This window comes from Manacus candei, unplaced genomic scaffold (genome assembly GCF_025592945.1).
Source record: "Manacus candei isolate 608988 ecotype Guabito, Panama unplaced genomic scaffold, ASM2559294v1 h1tg000028l, whole genome shotgun sequence".
Taxonomy (NCBI): domain Eukaryota; kingdom Metazoa; phylum Chordata; class Aves; order Passeriformes; family Pipridae; genus Manacus; species Manacus candei.
Genome location: NW_026138076.1, coordinates 1512454 through 1533325, shown reverse-complemented (window position 1 = coordinate 1533325; position 20872 = coordinate 1512454). Strand labels below are relative to the sequence as shown.

At 41.7% G+C, this 20872-nt stretch overlaps 2 protein-coding genes across 2 annotated transcripts in view; one reads left to right on the top strand and one right to left on the bottom strand.

The window, feature by feature from the left end:
• Nucleotides 1-1824: 1824 nt before the first annotated feature.
• Nucleotides 1825-7484, bottom strand: SMIM20 (small integral membrane protein 20). The gene is made up of 3 exons (XM_051789864.1): nt 7300-7484; nt 3605-3661; nt 1825-2332 (listed from the first exon to the last, which is right to left on the bottom strand). Exons 1-3 carry the CDS (start codon nt 7406-7408, stop codon nt 2295-2297), a joined length of 204 nt encoding a protein of 67 aa, XP_051645824.1. The 5' UTR covers nt 7409-7484; the 3' UTR covers nt 1825-2294.
• Nucleotides 7485-7545: 61 nt separating this feature from the next.
• Nucleotides 7546-20872, top strand: part of SEL1L3 (SEL1L family member 3) — a 34307-nt gene continuing 20980 nt past the window's right edge. Inside the window, exons 1-7 of the mRNA XM_051789836.1 lie at nt 7546-8101; nt 12123-12690; nt 14279-14405; nt 17145-17266; nt 18597-18712; nt 19456-19511; nt 20510-20642. Coding sequence (XP_051645796.1) covers nt 8045-8101; nt 12123-12690; nt 14279-14405; nt 17145-17266; nt 18597-18712; nt 19456-19511; nt 20510-20642 — 1179 coding nt within the window. The 5' untranslated portion in view covers nt 7546-8044. The remainder of the gene's footprint in view (nt 8102-12122; nt 12691-14278; nt 14406-17144; nt 17267-18596; nt 18713-19455; nt 19512-20509; nt 20643-20872) is intronic.

Sequence of the window (20872 nt, the reverse complement as noted above, 5' to 3'; positions counted from 1 at the left end):
TGACTGTTAATGCCAAGTTGGATGGGGTTTCGAACAACCTGGTCTAGTAGGTGTCCCAGTTAATAGCAGGGGGGTTGGAACTAGATGATCTTTAAGGTGCCTTCCAACCCAAACCAATCTATGACCCCTTCAGTGAATGTGTGCACTCACTCTGGCTCCAACCACCATGCAAAATCACCTAGGAACTCAAAGGAATCAAATATGGCCACATTCTCCCAGCAAGCAAACTCAAAATATCCTAATGCTTAGTGATAATAGAAGACTAAATAAAAACATAAACTTAGAGCAAGAAAGGTTTGTCTGAGTGGGAGGGTAATGACAAGGACATGTAGAAATGGAATAGCAAGTAACAGAATGCCAGTTTGGGAATGAATGCTGTAAACATTGAGTTGCTCAGCTGTTGTCCCAATAAAACTGTGGTGTCCAAAAAAACATTACAAACTAACATCTGCTAACTTTAGAAGTAACACTCACTGTGCATACATTCTTCAAAACATATAGGATCCTGCAATGGTCTTTAAAATGTTGTGTATCATAATGAAGTGCTAAAATTAATTCAGAAAAAAATGGCATATTCAAGCTAAACGTACGTGCTACCTGACCTGTACTCAAGAACAATATTTGTTCCGTTATTCTGTAACCACAGAATCATAGAATATCCTGAGCTGGGAGGGACCCACCAGGATCACTGAGTCCAGCTCCTGGTCCAGCACAGGACACCCAAAGAGTCACATCATGTGCCTGAGAGTATCATCCAAATGCTTCCTGAACTCTGTCAGGTTTAGTGTTGTGACCACTTCCCTGGGGAGCCTGTTCCAGTGCCCATATATAGGTTATACAGGTTATAGACTATTTCTTTCTGAAATCTGAAAACACATACTTTATTCAGAACCTATTATTAGACAGACATCCAAGTTGGGTGAAGATTTTCAACAAAGGCAATCCTTTACTCTCTTCTTCTAACGAACATTATACTCACCATGAAAAACTCCTTTTTAAAAAGATTCTTTAAAGAATCTGCTTTTCAACCCCAACATTTAGCGTTAATCTCCTGTATCACGTGTACCGGTCCAGATTTCAGCAGCACGGAAGGTGGGCTACAGGAATTGCCCCCTGCTGGCCACAGCCAGTTCCAGCTGGATCTCCAGAGGTCCCACAGTGCAAGACACGGGCTGAGCCCAGCAGCCAAGCAAGTGGCCCCTTTTTGACAAGCAGAGGAATGAGGGAAAATAAGTGAGGAACAGCAGGTGAACACCAGAATCAGAAAACAGTGCAGAGGAGGAGGTGCTCTAGGCACTGGAGAAATTAGACCCTTGCAGCCCATGGGGAAGATCATGTTGGAGGAGATATCCATGCCACAGCAGCTGGGTATTTCCTGGAGGAATTTCAGCTCACGAAAAGTCCACACAGGAGCTGGAGAAAAGGGGAGGAGTAAGGAGCAGAAGAATTGTTAAGAACTGACTGTAACGCCCCCATCCACCACTCAGGAGACTCAGAAGAGGAAACAGGAATCAGAAGTGAAATTGATCCTGGAAAAAGGGAGGCAGTGGGAAGATGTTGGTTTAATTTTTGTTTCTCACTATCCAAATCTATTTTAATTGGCAATAAATGACATTAATTTTCTCCATGTTGAGTCTGTTTTGCCTGCAAAAGTAACTGGTAAGCAATGTCCTTGTGTTTATCAGGTCTCACAACTTTTGTCATTCTGTTTACTCCTTCTGTCCTTTTGAGGAGCAAGAGCAAGAAGAATATCCAGGGGGACACCTGCCAGGTGGCCAAGGTACCTCCCACACCAACTTGCAAAACAAATAAAAAAAGTACTCATTGGTTTAAAAATTTTAATGTACAAATTTACACTAACCATGTTGCATTTTCTGCACTGATCTCTCCCATTATATACTTCTACAGTGCTTTCAAAATAAAACCACAGAAAGTAAATCTCAGACTAGGGAGGAAACTGCAGCATGATTTACTCTATTCATAATTTATTCTACAAGTGTCTACAGATTCAAAAAAAATCCTTTTCCCTTTTCTCAAGGAAATAAATATTTCACTTCTATACTCAATAATCATTCAGCTCTCTAAGAGTCTGTGAGCTATGCACCAGCATCCTCTGTCAAAACTAGCATGTTTTTATCTCTTGGGATTCCAACCAGCAGCCTTTGTTGCTCCTCACGTGCCCACACAGCATATTCAGAATTCTTCTCCAGCAACACCCAAAGTCACACTTCAGTGAAAGAAGAAACAGCTGAAGATGTCCGTCTTCAGTTCTGTAATATGCACAGTCGCCAACATTACTTTCTTCCAAATGGATCAGACCACACTTTTAACCCTACAAATCAATCAGCAGTTCATAATTAGACTGTTGGAGAGAAAAAAAATACTCCACCCTTGTGTATTAAACAATAAAAGAACCCAACAATTTCTGCACTTAACTCACAACTCTGCTTAAGCTTGCCAAAATACGTAAAAGACAACCTCATCTTGATCTTAAGCTTCAGATAATGGAAAAATCTATCACACTCAAAGGTAAGGTATTCTAATACTGTTGGATCAATCATCTAGAATTGCACCTTGCACTTAAATTTTTCTAGATTTAATTTTCCACTAGCGGATCTCGTAACTTCTCATCAGCAGCTAAATTTAGATGAAAGAGTTATACTGAGGAGAACTCCTCATCAAGTACTTGCATCTTGGATAAATGAGCCAGTCCAGTGCACTTGAATGCTCAGTAAAATAGACAGGTTTACCAGACTTCTATTTCACAACACCCTTCCTACTACTCTTCAGCATTTCACCACTTCCCTGGAAAGTACGTCCTGCACTAATGATTTAACTGATATGTGTAATAAGGACATGGCTTTAATCCTATTTGATTTTCCCCTGCTGCTGGTGTTAGGCTTTTTCAAAACTAGGAATAAATTATCCTTTAACATACTCTGTTTCATCAAGACAAGCACTCTCACGTCTTTAATTGAGAAGTGCCAACCTTGCATAATGAACGGCCCTTCCATTTACCATTATGAAGCAATGAATTATCAAGGATAGTCTGCCTACTTGAATTTTATCTCCCTCATATGCTTTTCTACACCTTCCACTGGCAACAGCAGAGATCAAAAAGCTATTACCATGGCATTCCAAATTTTCCATTACATGTAGTGGATTTCTGCATGGCCTGTCCACCCATGAGGCTGGAAGGCACTACTAAAGTGCTCATAAACTGTGTTTCAGTTGAGTTGTAAAGCAGCATTCCACAAAACTAGGGTGCAATACTGTTCTTTACAGCTGCAGCTCAGACCACGCATGGTTCTGGCTTGCTCAGAGTAGGTTCAGAAGTGGAAGCTGGCATCTATTTAAGAAAGGGTGAGGATAACAGAAATTCTGCAACTTATTTGGCCAGTTACGTCAATTTAAAACAAATTTCATTAAAACCATAATTTTCCAGTGAAGAATTAGCCTGAAAAAATAATGTCATGGCAAGTTTATTATAGAGGTTTTCTCTGAAGGTGTTCTTCACTGTATTACTTAAATCCATATAAATATTCAGGACTCACTTCAAGAGGGTCTTTAAAACAATAAATGTAAACACATGAATCAAGTATACCTGCAGGTTGAATATCCTCTTGAACAATACCAGCTCGGTTTATTGATTGTTCTTTCTCTGGAAAACAAAACAGAAAGGACACTACTAAAAAAAAGAAAATACCAGATATCTTGATTGCACCCAATAAAAGAATCTTGAAAATTTTCTTAATTCTAGATGCTACACAGTAAAATTCTGCTGAGTATCCACCTACACAATGCAAATGTAGCATTCCCACTTCACTGAGAAACTAACAGCTAGTCTGTTTTGAAAGACTACAAACAATAGATAATCATCTTAAAACAACGACTACTGTTAAATAAAAAATGCCAAAATACCTGCCATGATCCAAACACTTCAGGAATGACTAGTAATTTTAGAATCTATCATTCGTATGCTCAACATGAAACTATTCAAAATATTTTTTTCTTTCCAGAATGACTTTTCTCAGGTCCTGAAAGATCTTTCAAGTAGATTTCATGACAGCACCTATGAAATTACTGCTTGTAAGCTTTGTGAATCTGAGTATCAGATACTTTTTCCATACGTGAGGCCTGTCTCAGGCTTTTCTTTTTTCTTTGAAAGATTAAACCATTTCCAAGAAGAAAAATGGGGAAAACTATACTATTTCCCTTATTAAATGTCCCTCCTTTTCTTTCACTTCCAGTTAAGCTCTTCACCACTGTGGTAATCTGAAGCAGTAAATCAAAGCTCAACCAGATTAGCCTTTTGCCCACACCACTGAACTTGTGAAGCCTTTAAAAAATTGTAGGGTGCACATTCTCAGAGGAAGCTCAGAACTAAGTTCACCTTAAAACTGAAATTTTTCATCCTATCCCACTGGGAATGCACTGGCACTACGTATTATTAGGCTGTCTAGGTACAAGCCCAATGCTACTAGAGACTAGCAGGAATATCACAGTAATTGATTCTCTTTGCAAGGGGCCAGGCACTAGAAGCAGATCCAGTTTCTCCAACTCTGTTCACTGAGATAGTAATTCCATTCCATCATTTTCAGCAGACAAAGGAACTGGTACAAAACCCAAACAGGAAGGATGAACAGATATGGGCAAGGAATGAGACTTACTGTAGGACATAGAGGAGAAAGATATTTAAGTGGAAGCTAAGATCAGAAGAGAGGCAGGGACCAAAACAGGAATCAATTTGAGAGGTCCAGGAACACACTTGGGTTGAACAGAAAGAGCTGTCAATTGGTCAGGCAAAAAAAAAACAGTGCAAAGAAGTAACAGGTGAGAAATACACACATAAGACATGAAACTCTCAATAGGGAGACTGGTGTGGGGCCTGTAAACAACTTGGAAAACAGGTAAGCCAGAAAAAGGATAACTAGGAAGACCCAGTCTTGAGGAGAGGGGTCTTCCCCACAGGGTGGGGAAGAAGCCAAGTCTCACAATTCAGATAATCACAAAACCTGTGAAAATGCCCCAAGCAGCAGCTGTCAAACCACTATTTTAATGAATTCACAAGGAAAAGGTCTGTGCTCAAGGCCTCAAAGTTTCATCACTGCCACTAAACATGAGAAAACAGTCTTTCTTAAAGCTAGATACAGACAGGAAAATATTAGAAACGTCAAGGCCACAAAATGAGGTGCTAAAACCCTACAAAATCATAACATTTCTGTATGAAATTAGGTCAAACTCCTTTGTGCACAATTTAAGGTTCATATTAACAATTTGATTACATACAGTTTTTCCAAGTACTTTCCATTTCATTTGTTAAATGGCTAGGAACAACTCCAAAGATGTGCGAGAGCTGTGCAGAAAAGTCTTCTTCCTGAACATTAATGTACCTCCTTTGTGTAGAATTTGGAAGATACACAAGAAAAACAAGACTGAAGAAAGAAAAGATAGCATTTCATGTTTACACAGTTGAATGTCACTCCAGATAACTAAAATCCATTCTTGCCTTTTGCAGGATTACCATGTGATGCTAAGGAAAATGTCCAGCTTTTGGGACCCAGCATGCCAAAACACAGAAATATTGAGTATTCACCCACAGATCAAGCCAATAGAGGGTGGGAGCTTCTATAGAAGTTGTCATACAGCTTACCAGACTGTACTCTGAAAATCCTTTGTACCCCAAAGATTAAATACTTCCACTCAAGTGCAAAATTCCATGTTCTTGTCTAAAGCATGATGATAATGAATGCCTGTGCCTCTCTCATATTGCAGCAATGACCATCAAGAGAACACAGCAAATGAATAAAGGTGAGATCAGAGGAGAGTTTGAGCAGCATGCAATAAATAAAGTTCAGCATCAGGTATCAAACTGCAAGTTTACACACTTGCTAACTGTGCATCACTCATTTTATTTCATAAATAGAGATTTAAAAATCCCTAACCTATTAGGGAACATCTGCTCATGTAATTCACAAATGCAAAGGAGAAAGTGGTCCATTAATTCTGTCCTTTCCTTAATGCCGAGCCACACTTCTAATATAATATTTTTGGAAAGTATAGCATAAGCAAAAATGAATTAATAATAAGGTTTTTTAAGGACATAGCTTCCCTAAATAAAAACTTGTTTGCAAGTTAAATTTTATTTCAGCTTTGATGCAAGGCCAAAGCCCCTCCAATAAGATCAATAAGTTTGTTATCCTTTTCCTTTTTTTTTTTCTTCCTAGAAATCTTCTGTTGTCTTGGCAGATTAACCACATACGTCTTCAAGTTATCATCAACATCTTGCTTAGTTTCATAAAAATTAAAGCAAGGAGGCAAGGCTGGTTCCACCAGAACTTTCCTTGGGTGGTATTTCACATGAGTTGAGGAGTAACAGGTGCTACCCCATGACTCCCGCAGGATGGAGCACCTGCCTGGAGCAGCTGAGGCTTTGCAGCTGGACCTGCAGGTGCCTTTGAGAGCTCCCCGGATAGAGCCGGCTGTGGGCTTTGGCAGGTTTTCCGTGTTTCTGGTAGGAGAGTGGGGTTTTCCTCTGGAGTCTGTTTCAGAGACCGAGATCAGCTCTAGCGAATCATCACAACCAGTAAAAAACCTGTTACCACGCTTTAATTTAGATTTTCAATTGCAGCTGGAGAACAAAACTCGAACAGCTTATAGAATCATTGTATAATTTGAATTGGAAGGGACCTGTAAAGATCACCTGGTTTAACCTCCCTGCAATGATCAGGGGCACCTTCAACGAGATCGGGTTGCTCAGAGCCCTGTCCAACCTGACGCTGAATGTCTCCGGGGATGGGGCATTTACTACCACCTCTTTTGGCAACCTATTCCAGTGTTTCACCACCCTCACAATAAAAAACGTCTTCCGTTTATCTGCTCTCAATTTATTCTCTTTTAGTTTAAAACCATCACCCCTTGTCCTACTGCAACAGGCCCTACTCAAAACTCTGCCCCCACCTTTCTTATAAGCCCTCTGCAAGTGTTGAAATGCTGCTATAAGGTCTCCCCGGAGCCTTCTTTTCTCCAACAACCCCAACTCTCTCAGCCTTTCCTCGTAGGAGAAGTGCTCCAGCCCTCGGATCTCAGCTTCTTTAGCTGCACCTCAACCCTCTACAGAAGAGCTGAAGGGCGTTCTTAATCACGCGCTGCCCAATAACTCGAGGGTTATTATTTCGTTTTTAGGTACATCCTAGGCGAGCAGAAAGCCCTCGGGAGTCACTGCCCGAGCGGCAGCCCCAGCTCTCCCCCAGCCGCGGCTGGGCCGGGCCTGGCTCGCTCCCCCCGCGCAGGACTCACTGTACTCCTCAGGCAGCAGCAGAGGCCGGAAGTAAATGGGGTAGAAGGCGGCTCCCACCACGGCGGCGAAGGCGCCGAAGATGCCGAGGGTGCGGGACAACCCCGCCATGGCCCGGCGGTCCCGGCCCGGGGCCCTTCCGGAACACGCGGGACAGGACGGGACGGGGCGAGGACGGGATGGGGCGGGGACGGGGCGGGGACGGGACGGGGCGGGGACGGGGCGGCGGCAGCGCCCCCGCGCGGCTGGAGGGGCGCAGTGCGGGGATGGTGCCGGTGCCGCTCCCGCCGCGCTGTCACCGCGGCCCGGGCCGCCCGGAGCGATGAGCCCCGGTCCCGCCGCCCCGCCCTAAAGCCGCCCCGCCCTCCGGCGGGACAGCGGAGCTGCCCCGGGCCGCAGCCGCGCTGGCAGCGCAGCGCCGAGGCGCCAGGGAAGGGAGGAGCGCGGGGGCCGCCGCGGAGCCGCCGGGAGGGCGGGCGCGGCCCTGCGCGGGGTCCCGCCCGGGCGCGGCGCTCCCGGGACACCGCCCGACGCCTGCTGGACGGAGCTGCGCGGCGGCAGCGGGAGCCGCGCAGCATCGCTGGGGGCGGGCCCGTCCTGCCGCTCCGCACCTGCGGCGCGGGGCCCTGCCCTGCCCTGCCCGGGCGGCTGCCCCTCCTCCAGGAAGCCGGATCTGCCGCATCCTTGTCGCCGGGCTGGTCGCGCACTCCCGAACGCGCTGGGCACGGCAGCGGCAGCAGCAGCAGCATGCGGCCCCCGGCCCAGCTCCGCCGCCCCCCTGCGCTGCTGCTCCTCCTCCTCACGGTGAGTGCCGCCCGCCCCGCACCTGCCCCGCGCCCGGCGCAGCGCGGGGATCGCGGCGGGGCTGGGCCGTGCGGGGCCGCGGGTTGTTCGCGCAGAGGGAGCCGGGGCCGCTGTCCGGAGTGCGCGGCAGCCCGGCCTGGCCCCCAAGGGCCCCCTGCCTTATCCAGCTGGAGAGTGCCGAGTCGTCACATCCAGGTGTTGAAAAGCTTTCTGTCCTGGGTGACGTTAAATTTCTAGTGTGGAAAGAAGGAGGATGTGTTTGACATCTACTTACAGGTGAACGGCTGAGCATGCTGCTGCACTGGCTTACGGAAACAGCTGCGTTTTAGAAGCTTGTACTGAGCTACTTTTTTGTATTTTATGCTGCTAAACACAAGCTCTGGTTAAAGTCATTGTATTCCTGTACCGTGTTGGTGCTGATCAACACCCCTTTTTGTCTTGTCTTTTCATGCATCTTAAAATGTAGCATGACGTGTCAGGCGTTCACAGGTGAAGGACTGCGATTATCTTCAGACTTGTGCAAACGTGCAGTTTGATAGGGTTATGTGGAATCTCTGTAGGGGTGAACTCATGGAAGGTCCTGCTGAGATCTGACTCCAGAGAGTGAAAAAATGGTTTCTCGATCATTTCTGTATTATTACACTACTGAAGATGTTCAGTTTCCTAACACTTGTTGTGATTACCTCCCACAGTGATTTTTATCCCAAGATCTGATGGGATGACTTGGACTGATTCGTTCAGATTCAGCAGGGTTTAAGTAAAGAAAAAACCTTTTACAGCTTTTGTGGCTAAGTTGCCCCACGCAACAAAGAGTTTATGCCTGTCTTGTTGAACTCTGCCTAGTTCATGGTAACATTTTGAATCAGTGTAGCTAGACTCTTTAGTGCGCTGGGAAACTTTTATATTTAAGTCTCCTAATCATACTCGACATTCAATGTAATTTTACATCCGTGCTTGATGTATTCAGAGGTGATGCACAATTAACTCTGCTATAGCTGTGAGATATAGCAGGGAGGGAAATGCTGGGATTCCTCACCCAGGAGGAACATTTAGGTGATGAGCACACTATGCATTTCACCAGGGAGGAGTGTGTAGAGGTGACCAAGTGGTAACAGAGACTCAGCCGTGGTTTAGGAGTTTATGGTCTACAGTCTCCGCCACAGTTCCAGTGGTGTGGAGTTGCTCAGGGTCCTTTGCACCATGCTCTTTACTGGATGAACCTCCTGAAGGGTTTGTTAGGAGAGTGTAACAGCAGACACGAATATGCTTCATGCCTTTTAGCAGCATATTCCTCAGATAATACCCAGGGACCAAAGAATACAAAGCAAAGTCTCTTGAGTAACTCTTTGGGAGTCATTTGTCAGAATAGGCACTAAGGGAAAGGCACTAAGACCAGAAGGGCTGAAGCTAACCTTATGGATCAGCAGTCATGGTGCAATGTGCTTAAGTGCTCTAGGAACATCATGGAAATTGTTCTACAAGGAACTGGCTTTGGGTTGCAGAGCTTACTGCCTTGGGATCCCCACCACAAAATTTCTGCCATTCGCTGAAAATCAGATGGACACATTTGCACACTGCTGCAGCTTTGTTAGTGAACTGTGCCAGACCCAAGTTGTCTTTGCTGGCAGCCAGTTCCCATATCTCTGTATTGGATAAACCTGAGCTGGCTCTGTGTATTTTGACAGTAAACGTGTGTGTGTGGTAAGCACACAGTGGTACCACAATGCTTTGTAGTGTCTACCTGGTGGACTTTTACATTTTGTGATAACCACATGGCATTGCTTTCATAATATATTACCATCTTCCTCATGACACAGCCCCCGTATCACAAGGATTAAGCTGTTTACAAGTACTCTTTACTGTAAAATCAAGAAATGTGAATTATAACCATCAACTAAAAGAGGTTCAGGATAATTTGTTGTTGCTACTATGTGCTTTTAATGCTTTAAAGGTATCTGTAACCAAAGAAAATTTATGTAGGCGATATAAAAGAACAGTATCTTGGTCAAGTCAAGCTCTGAAAGATACTCAAATTAGTATTAAAATCAAGGTTCTCTCATGAACTTCTATCTCAGTATTTGTGCGTGTGTTATTCCATATGTGTTCAATGTACATCCACCTCCTATGGCTATTCCTTTTTTAGCCCCTTCTGTACACATTGTTTTTACAATATCCATTCTATAGAGTAGGAAATGAGGCACAGAGGAAGGCTGTCATTCTGACAAGAGTACTTATTGTAGAAAGCCTAGATACTGACATTGTGGAGTGTTTTGCATTTTTATAGCATTTTATTTGTTCGCAGTGTATGTCTTGGTGCTTACATATCAGTGTTCAACATCGCTGCACATCTCACTTCAAGTGTCTTGTCAGACACAAGAAGATAAAGAGCATTTGGTTGCACTTATGGAAAGTGGTTTAAGTGACAAGTTCAGAAATACCTTGGATCACTAAATAAATCTAGTGATCTAGATCACCCATCTGCCAGCAATGCTATCTAGCTTTCTCATCTGAAAGTTCCCCCATTCAGTTATGTCTTCCCGTGTCTGCCCTAAAAAAAATCCAGGTCTTAAAGTAAAAACTCCACCCTGTCCACAGCTGTGTTCCACTCACAATCCTGGAGCTGTTTTATGCCTTTAAGAAGACAGGGAACTGGGGGGAAAACAGCATTTGATCACATTGTTAAATCCAAAGTCCTCATCTGTAGGAACAAGGAAGTAGTACAGGTAAACCTAATTCTGACTTTTCCTAGTATTTACACCTTTCCAGATCTTACTGACTTGATATTTTTTCAGTGTAGCTCTCAAGGAGTGTCAACATATTCTTCAGAAATAAAAAGCAAAATAGTTTATCATTAGGGACTTCTACTGATCCCCACATTGGATCATGGGCAAAGTCTTGTCTTTCAGGTGCACAGCACAGAATTTCTATGATTAGAAGTGTGCTAATTACTAGTCCAAAGCTTTTAAATATTTTGAAAATCACAGTGAAAAAACTATGAGTTCAAGTTATGTATCCAAGATAAATTTCAATTTGATTTGTTTGAGCTTAACAAAGTTAAAAGTTACCCGAGACAGATCTCATGTTAAGCAATCTTGACAACCGGCTTCCTTGGTAATTCTAAGTGGCGATTCTGAATATTTTAGACAGACCAAGGGACCTGGCAGAAGTGCCATGCTGGTGGCTGGCCTTCTGAGCTGAGTAATCCCCGCTATCCTTGGCAGTGCATCAAGCCGGATGCCGACTGCAGGGCAGAAAGAAAAGAAGCTGTTTGAAGTCTTAGAGACAAGAACTTCAGCATGGAGGATAATCCTGGTGTGTGTCCAAGCACTCACTCTCAAAGTGTATTAGAGTGTACATAGCTGTGGAGAGCAAAAGCTGAGCAAATGCAGCCTGCTGGTCTTGCTGCTCAGATTTCCAAGTCCATCTTCAGGATAGGAACACTTCAAAAATAAACCCCTAAACTTCATGAATATTAGTTCTTTCTCAGGAAACCATTGAGAGCTGCCTTAGTTGTTATTCTGCCCTTCAGGTACCTGCATGGTAGTAAAATTAGTTACTCTTTAAGAAGATACAGAAACATCAAGAAGTGGCAATACTAGTGAACAATGATGGAATGAATATATGCCAGTACATTTTAGGGTACACTCTTTAGGCCTGATCCTAGGAGCATGTGTAAATAGCATGATGTGTAAGTCGCTATCTTAGACCGGATTCCGCTTGCGTAAGGGCTGAGGGATACACCCTGTAAATACAGTCTGTTTGCAGAGGCATGTGTAACTTTGAGAACTCGATGTAGGGAAGTTGTTACCATTAAAATCTTGATGGTAGCTCTCCAGTAATCCATTTCTACTTGCTGTGTGAAAGAAACCTCATATTTTGGAGTTAAAATATGGTATATAAACCTTCTGCTTGTGCAATGTTCTGTTATTACTCTGAGTATGTGAGTAATCATGTAAACTTGGATACTCTGGCTAACATGATTCTCTGGCTAACATGCTTGTGTTTTGGGTTTTTTTTCCAGAATTTTGTGCCATCCTTTGGAAAGGAGACATTACAGACAACAGCAGTTACTCCACAGTTTGAGAAAAACATGGATTATGTGGACTTTATCCATTTAAACATTTTAGAAAAGAAAGTTCTTAACAATTCTGAGGTGTCAGTTCAGTATTTATGTTCTAAGCCTTGTATTGTCAATTTGGAAGCAGTAGCTTCCTCTGAGTTCAGGACTGGCGTACCAGTGTACAGAAGGAGATGGAAGGATGAGAAGAACCTTTATGTTAGCAGAACACGACAAGTGCGCTTGAAATTTCCGAGCATCATGGTTTACAGAGATGATTATATCATCAGAAACTCAATAATAGTGCATAGTGTGATATTGTATGCATGGATTAGTCACAAATCAGCTAGCAACTATGATGATGAACAGAATGAAGACTACCAGGCTGCAGTTGCCAAGAATTACACATTTTTAGAGGCAGTTCCACCTTTTGAACGGCCATATAAGGACCACAAAGTTTGTCTTCAGTGGGGTGCTGACTATTTGTGGATGCTCCGGGCAAACAGGATACCTCAGTGCCCTCATGAAAGTGGTAGGTGTAATGTCACTGGTTTTTTACCGAGGAACCTAGTGGGACACAAATAACACAAATAAGCTGTTAAAAAGTGACTACCGGTAGTAAGTAGTAAATGTTACCTAGGATGGCTTACTTGGGAAACATTGTTGAACATGTAAACTTCATAACTGTGAGGTTACCCTTGCAAATGACTGAAGGCATCAAGCCCGTCAGCTTGTTTCATCATAGCAAGCCTGGAGATCTGTAGCAGCATGGCCTTCTATTTTCTAAGTGTATTCAAGCAACTTCTGGCAAAACCCACTGATGTCAGTGGACATCATTCCTTTGTGTTCCAAGAATTGTTCAGTCCCTTACTGCATTATTTCAGAGTCAGTTCTGCAGTTCGTGCATACATAATTCTCACACCTTCTGCTTAAGGTGATGGCCACACACCAGAAATACATTTTAAAGCATTATAGTGCACTAAACTTCATAGTACCACTTCCCCCCCTCCCTGGCAAACCACTATGGACAAGCATTTTAAAACAACAAGTAATAGTTTTAAATAAAAAATTGTGTCATGCCGACTGTATAGACTATTGAAGCTCACAACTCTGCTTTCTAGATTTTTTTGAGTTCTGACTTCTTTTTCTGCCTGCCTATCTCTAGCTTTACACCTACTGACAATTGTTTTTGCCATACTCAAAGCAGAACCTAAAAGGAAAAAGGTTATTTGTTGCTACACAGTTCTCTCCTAGAAAATCCCACGATGGTATTTGTGTCACTTATTTTCACTACACTGACTTGTAAATGCTCTGAAGAAGAACAAGAAAGCAATGATGTTGGTTCCTTCTTAGGCTTTCTAAAATGTTTGCTGGAGACAGCATATGACACCTGACAACACTGTGAAACATCTTATGTATTATCTAATTCTAATCTAAATCAGTATAACACAAAATAGGAGGAAATAACATTTTATTCAATTTAGTTTCTTAAAATAAGCTTGTAACAAATTCCTCAGGGTTTGCTTTATTTTGTTGTTTTGTTGATGGCTTTTGTTTGGGTTTTTTTTGTTGATTTTGGAGTTTTTCTAAGCAATCTGATAGTAGATATATCATGGCCTTGAAGATTTTTCTCCTGTTTCTTAGGAGGGGCAGCTTTATCAGTTTTATTACAGGATTATCCATACAGTTAAGAACAAAATTGGTATCTATCCATACCTACAATATAGAGAGGTGCAAATGGAGAACAAGTCCAAGAGCTGTGGAGTAATGTCACATAGGCATAATTGAAGATAAAATGAGATTTAAGCAAATGAGATAAATGAAGGTTTCTTCCTTACTAACTGGTTCTTTATGTATCTAGTTTTAAATTAGTCTATTCTTTCTCTGCTTCTAATATCAGCTGGAAATGAACTCCATTTCGCTTTCCATGGGTTATTTGGTCCAAGACTGTAATGTATTTAATAACAAGTGAATTTGTGTTTAAGGACTTATTGAGGGTTTGTATTAATTTTTAATCTGTTTTAATCTGTGTTTTACATGTTTGACTGTAGGAGTGTGAGCTAATTAATTGGTTATCAATGCTTTTTGTCTGGCAGATTAAGAAAGATTGTATTTTACAGATGGGGTCCAGATTCTTGAATTTATATATGCTTCCAGTGGGGAAAAAACAGGAATTGTGAAGAAATTTGAACAATTTGAAAATAGAGAACTTGAGACAGCCAGACAACATCAGATTGATTATCCCATGTAAGTATAGGCAAATAATTGAACTGGGCTGTACTTGATTATTGAAGGCTATAGAATGTGCTTAAACTCTTGGGCTGCACCACAAGTTAAAGGAATACTGCCTAGTAATTTGAGAAAAGGTGCAAAAGTAATCTAGTTAGCAGTTCTTTGTGATCTCAGTTTTGGACTGGATTAAGCTGAACCTCAGAAAGGTACTTAGAGTAGGTGTCAGTGTGGTGCTATGCAAGAGAAGCCAATAGTGGGTGTAACTGAGTGGGTTAGATACAGTTAGGAGGGTGAGTTAGCTGTCATGGTCAGGCTGCTTCCTCAGGACTAGCTAGCCTGGGGTTTTCTGCATTACAAACAGATCTGCATTTATAACATTATTTGCAGACCAAGTGCAGAGTAAGGTTTCTTGCAAGGGCGAGCAGCGTGGAGCAGCTTTATCCCTATGAAATCACACTCTGATTTATTTTGTGGCTGACAAGCCCTTAGTGATAGGATCCTCTGCCTAAATAAGTCTTCCAGCTTGACCTTACTCTATTTCCTTTCACCATCGCTGTGTAAACTCTTCTACTTAGGCAGGAGTAAAACTCCTTAGCCTCTGCACACTATTCAGTTAGAGAGGAATTGCTCTTAAAAGATCATCTTGCTCTGCTCTTCTTCCCCTTCCCAAAACTGTCACAACTTGTCAGTCATATTTTGCAACTTTGGAGGACAAGACATACATAAATATACCTCTCGTCCACCAGATGCTCTTACTCTGAGAACATTATTACAGAAGTAGGAAATGATTGCAGGAACTGGAACTTGCCTGCTGGTTTGCATTTGGCCTGTGAGCACAGGAAGAGTGCTGAAGATGACTGGCCAGAGAGCACGGGTTGCATGCAAATTACTAGCCCTCAGACTATAGCTCTGAAGCCATAACTGCAGAGCAATTTTTAGCTCCTAGTTTCTTCAGGATGGGTGACAGCCTGCTGCCCTTTGCTCACCAACACAGTTGCATTCTGCTTCTGGCACTGAGGTGCTCAAGCTCTGGTCGAGAATACATGGCATGAATTTATGAAGCTCTTTACCTGATCCACACAGTGTTTTCCTTCAAGTGATGTCTCCAGTACATGTTGTGGTTGCGTGACAGCCTGAGGTAGCTCTGTCAAGGAAGAGGAAGAGAGGTTTATTCAGTTCTCTGTATGTGAGCAGTGGTTCCCCACTGCACCAAAAGGTCCATAGAAGCAGATGAATCTAACTGAAGTTACTTGTTTGGGTTCAGTCAGGAATTTGTAGAGAAAGAGAGTTGGAGATAGACAACTGTCATTTGAGGTGGCTACCAGTGGACAGCCTGCAGCAAGGATAGGCTGGGACTGTAAGGAACTACTCATGCTGTTCATCATTCTGCAGCAATGGGGGATGTGAAATGAGTCAGCGTTGTTCCAAACTCTGTCCTAGGAAATGTGTCCAGAACAGATATGGTCTCAGCCTGGCAATCAAGGGTTAAATGGAGACTGCGGCATTTGAGTTTGCTACATTGGCAGGGATGGAAGGTAAAAAGAGCGATATATGAGCATGAGCAGTATTTCTGGAAGCAGTGTTTGCCTGTAGGTCATAACGATCAATATACAAGTGGTTGTGATTTACAAACCTTTCTACCTCGCCATCTCTGGTGGAAATGGTGATACTAACTATTTAAAGTGTAGTTTCTGTTAGGGAAAACTTAATCACCCTTGCATTTGTTTAAAGCAAGAGAACAAGTGCTAGCCTTTCAGATCAACATTGCTTTAGTTTAGGAAAACATACAAAGTACTCGTGTTAAGCAACTTCTTAAGAGAGAAGCAATGCAAGCTGACCCAATGCTGAAGTATTATAAACAAATATTGACCTTTATTAATTAATTAAGAAATGCAAAAGCTGAATATCTTTTTCTAAAAGTCACTAAGAAAAGCAAACTATTTCATCAGATATGATATAGTGCTTTGCTGAGTTGTACATTGGAGGTACGGTTTTTAAAGGCATTCAGCATTGGCCTAACTGCTATGGCAATGTTACAGAAATAAGTGATCTAATTGCTGTTAGAAGCATGGAAGCAGATTTTGTCTGGCACAGAGGAACTCCTTAAAATTAGATATTGTGGTACAAGTTCAGCTTTTAGTACCTCAACCAGCTTTGTACAGACATTTGTAAGTCTTCGGTTTTTTACTTTGCACTGCTCTGTAGTTTGCAGAGGCTCCACCTTTATTTATCCTGTGATAACTCTGTGACAGTTATTCATAGCTATCTGTACTGTCCAGAGATTGGATTAATTTTTAGCTGCTACTCCCAAACACATTTTCACAGTTTGCTTTTAGTGTAGAAGACACAAAAGTTTTTACTGGCTTCAACAGTCAAGATGACAAGACCATGCATCTGGAGATTTTGTAGTGTAGCCTGCTTGTGGGAGGTTGGCTCCAAGTTGTCTCTGTTGTATTTTCAGTTCCTTGTTGATGTGGGATCGGGAAGTAGCTCTGACCCGGTATTCTGGAATTGGTTCAGATAATGCTTCCTTACTCTCTTCTGTCATTACCACAAAAGTCTGTGGTTAAAAAGAGATCAAAGGTCCAAGAGTGTTAAGTGTGGTTATTCTGAAGGTTTTCACTGCAGAGGATGTGTTCTGTTCTAAAGATTACATGTGTGAGAAAGTTTTGCTAAATTAAAGTAAAATGCATGCTTTTCAAACTAGAGAGTTTTCATCAGGAGTGGATTTTTTGTTTGCTTTTGCTCATGCAGGTTCACCGTTTCAATCTGGCTGTATCTACTCCATCACTGTGAAAAGGATCTGTGTGGTATAATCTATTTTATTGATTCGAAAGAAATGTATGGTACTCCTGCCGTGTTTCTAAACGAGGAAGGTAAGAGATATTATTAATGGCTTTCAGAAGGGGTCTGATACAGTCTTTATAGATCTGTGCCTATGAATAACATTTATAAAAATATGTTATCAGACGTGATTCCTTGAAAAATGCTTCTTTTTGACTATAGTGTCTCAATAGGAGAGTAGCTACTAAATTAATAGGGGAAAACTGAGAAATAGTTGCACAGCATGGCTCACTTCAGGAAATATCTGCTTTGTGAGGAGAATGGACTAAATCTTACAGGCCAGGAACACACACTGGGATTAAACAGTCTTACCTCAATGAACAACCTTTGTTCTTATTATTAAAGTGTTGTTTTAAATTGTTCTTAATTCCTATATACATACTACATGAAATTTTTTTATAATTTGAAGTAGCCTTAGAAAAAGACAAAATGATTCAAGGTCTTGTCTGCATTTCAGTGTTCAAGAATCCCAGTCTGTTTCCCTGATTAAGAAAAAAGTTAAGAGGTAGTAGGACCGTCTTAGTCTCTCAATGCTTGCAGTAAAGGACTATTCCGGCCAGGGAAACAGCTGGGAGCTGGCTGGCAGGCTCACAGAGGAAATAAGCATGCAGAGTTGTAAAAGTATATACCTGGCTTTCTCGTAATACATTTTTCCTCCCTTCTTTGCAAGTTTCACAACTGATCTTTTCCTCTCTCTTATTTTTGCTATTTTCATTTTCTCTGTCTTGTAACCAACCTAGATAATTAGTTTATCCATTATAAACTGGATGCTTTTCTCTGAAGAACAAACAAAAATGGAAGTTATCAGCTTTATTAAGAGATTTGCTTGGAGAAGTTTTACAGCCAGTTTTGTTCTCAGTGTTAGACTAGACTAGCATAATAGCCTGTTCTGGTCTTAAGAGCTCAGACCAGGAGTCTAGCTTCTGCAGGTCCGAATAGGAGAGGGTAGAGCCATGTTGTACTTGATCATTGCACTCACATGCCCCCAGTTATTATTGAGTGGATACCGTTGTCTACTGTTCCTTTCTGCTTTTTACTGGAAGTCACATCTGCTTTCTGATGTTTGAACCTCCCTGTTTGCCTTTTATTTAGTCTGTTTATCCCTCGGACAGTTGGCTTTCATTTTGTGGTTTCGTATGGGAGGCTGAGCATTAGCATCTGAGATGTGTAACTGAAATGTGGAGTATGTGTCTGTGGGATTCTGTGAGAGCTGATGTATGGCTTGGTGCGTGCCCAGATTTCTGTTGGTGATGAAGAGGATGAAGAGGACAGAATCACTGTGAATGATACATTAGGAAACCCATTCTTACTGTTAATGTTTCTGTGGTGTTTATTTCCTTTTTCTTCCTTTGTTGCTGTCAGGTTATGTGCATATTCAGATGCATCTCGTGAAGGGTGATGACCTTGCAGTGAAAACTAGCTTCAGCCTTCCTCTGAAGCAATGGTTTCGACTGGATCTCTCTTTTAAGGGTGGGCAGGTATGCTTGGGTCAAGGCTGAGATGTGTCTTATTTCATTATGCCTCTGACAAATTCATTAATAGCTGAGACTGAGAGAAATACTGTAAATTATACATGCTCACATACTAAAAGAATGAAAAATCTAAAACTAGAAGTTATCCGGGGACGTTCAGACATCCAGCTTTGGGAAATTAACTTTGATTGACTGAGTTGGATTGAGTGCACTCTCAGCAAGTATTCCGATGACACCAGGCTGTGTGTGTGGTTGACACACTGGAGGACAGAGATACCATCCAAAGGGACCTGGACAGGCTTGAGAGGTGGGCCCATGGGAACCTCATGACATTCAACAAGTCTAAGTGCAAGGTGCTGCACCTGGGTCAGGGGAATCCCAAGCACAAATACGGGCTGAGCAGAGAGTGGGTTGAGAACAGCCCTGAGGTGAAGGTCTTGCATCTATTGAGTGCCAAGAATCATAGAATCATTAAGGCTGGAAAAGAGCTCCAAGATCATCGAGTCCAACCTTTGACCTTGTCAACCAAACCATATCACCAAGTGCCACATCCAGTCATTTCTTGAACACTTCCAGGGATGGTAACTCCACCACTTCCAGGGGCAGCCTGTTCCAGTGCTTGACAACCCTTTCAGGGAGGAAATTTTTCCTAGTATCCAATGTAAACCTCCCCTGGAGCAACTTAAGACTGTAATAAATGTACCCTGTAACATTTCTTCTATTATAATTAATATTCTATGTTCTTTTAGATAGAAGTAAGCAGTGTTGGGAAGAATTTGAAAAGACGTCATCATCAATCTTTTACGTAAGCAGCATTTTCCCCTTTGTGGAGGAATGTTTGTATGTGTTCAGATACAGAAAATGGCAGAAGGAGAGCACGAGTTTGTAACTGATATTCTAATTGATTTTCAAAATGTCTGTGGTCTTCTTCCACACTATGCTTTCAAAACCAGTTTGCATTGCTGTGATTACATTGGGCATGAGCTGAATGTTTTTGTTAATGCCATAAGCTGGTTAACACAGTGCATGATCCAGTACTAGAGTCTGAAAGCCCTCACTAAAAACTGATTGCCAGGTCGGTGTCATTAGGATCAGTCTTCAAATGAAGTTTTGGCCTTACTGAAGTCAAGTTTTGCTATTGCTGTGAGAGAGCTAGGATTTCACCAGTGAAATTGTTACCTACTTTGCTTAGTTAGAGAGCAAAATTGCTACCAAAAGTATTCTTGCTCTATCCTTTATTCTAAGCAACTGAATAATTTTTTAAAATGAATCTTTAATTGTTCCCTTTCACTATAATTTAAGATTGACTCTTTCTTGTGTAAATAATTTTAAAAAACCACTGTTAATAAGAAAACTACATAACAGTGAACTGCATGGCAGACTTCAATATTGTTCCTTCTCTGCTATGCTTAACAAACCAGAAATTGAAAAATTGTAAATAATAAATGTAGGATATAACTTAAATTTTCATATGCCAATTTTAGAAAAGTGCAAGGGAGAAATGAAACTGAAATCTTTGAGGTTGGGTAATGGTGCATAAAACATCAGAAGATACTTACAGGTCAGAAAAATAAGACACCTTGCTGGTTTGATATGTTTGTAGACAAGGGATTTGTTAAATTTACTCCAAAATTTATCCCACTAAATGGTAGAGTAGATTTTGAGAATAAACAAATGAACAAAGAAAAAGATACTTGCAATGAGTTTAAGACTGTCAGTTACAGAAATTCTGAGATACTAATTTCTTTTTTTCTTTCACAATGCCTCTAGATAGTCAGTTTACTTCTCTTTTATGTTCTCAAGTTTTAGGGAAGATTTCTATTATGATGACACTGCTGGATACTTTGTTCTTGGAGGCAGTGGATATGTAAGTGGTATTGAAGCATTCTTTGGACCTGTGAAATACTATCGTCTCAATGTGTTGGAAACAGATCAGGTAAGCAAAAGCACTGTTTGGAAATGTTTAAATATTAGCAGCCAACTATGGCTGTATTTTATTTTTTTTAACTGGAGTTCTTACCAAGTGATAAACTTGCTATGAAGCATAATAATATCTAGGAACACATTAGCTTTATTAGCAATATTAGTTGCCTCTTCAAACACTAAAAGATAATGCTTTGGGCAGTGAATGTGTAAAGCAATGTTCATGAATCTATATTTAATAAG

Excerpts from the sequence above, each read along its gene's own strand:
- SMIM20 (XM_051789864.1), bottom strand. The coding sequence starts at position 7,408 with ATGGCGGGGTTGTCCCGCACCCTCGGCATCTTCGGCGCCTTCGCCGCC. Across the intron at positions 3,662-7,299 it reads GCTGCTGCCTGAGGAGTACA|AGAAAGAACAATCAATAAAC; the intron begins GTGAGTCCTGCG and ends TTTGTTTTCCAG. Across the intron at positions 2,333-3,604 it reads AGAGGATATTCAACCTGCAG|GGTTAAAAGTGTGGTCTGAT; the intron begins GTATACTTGATT and ends ATTGATTTGTAG.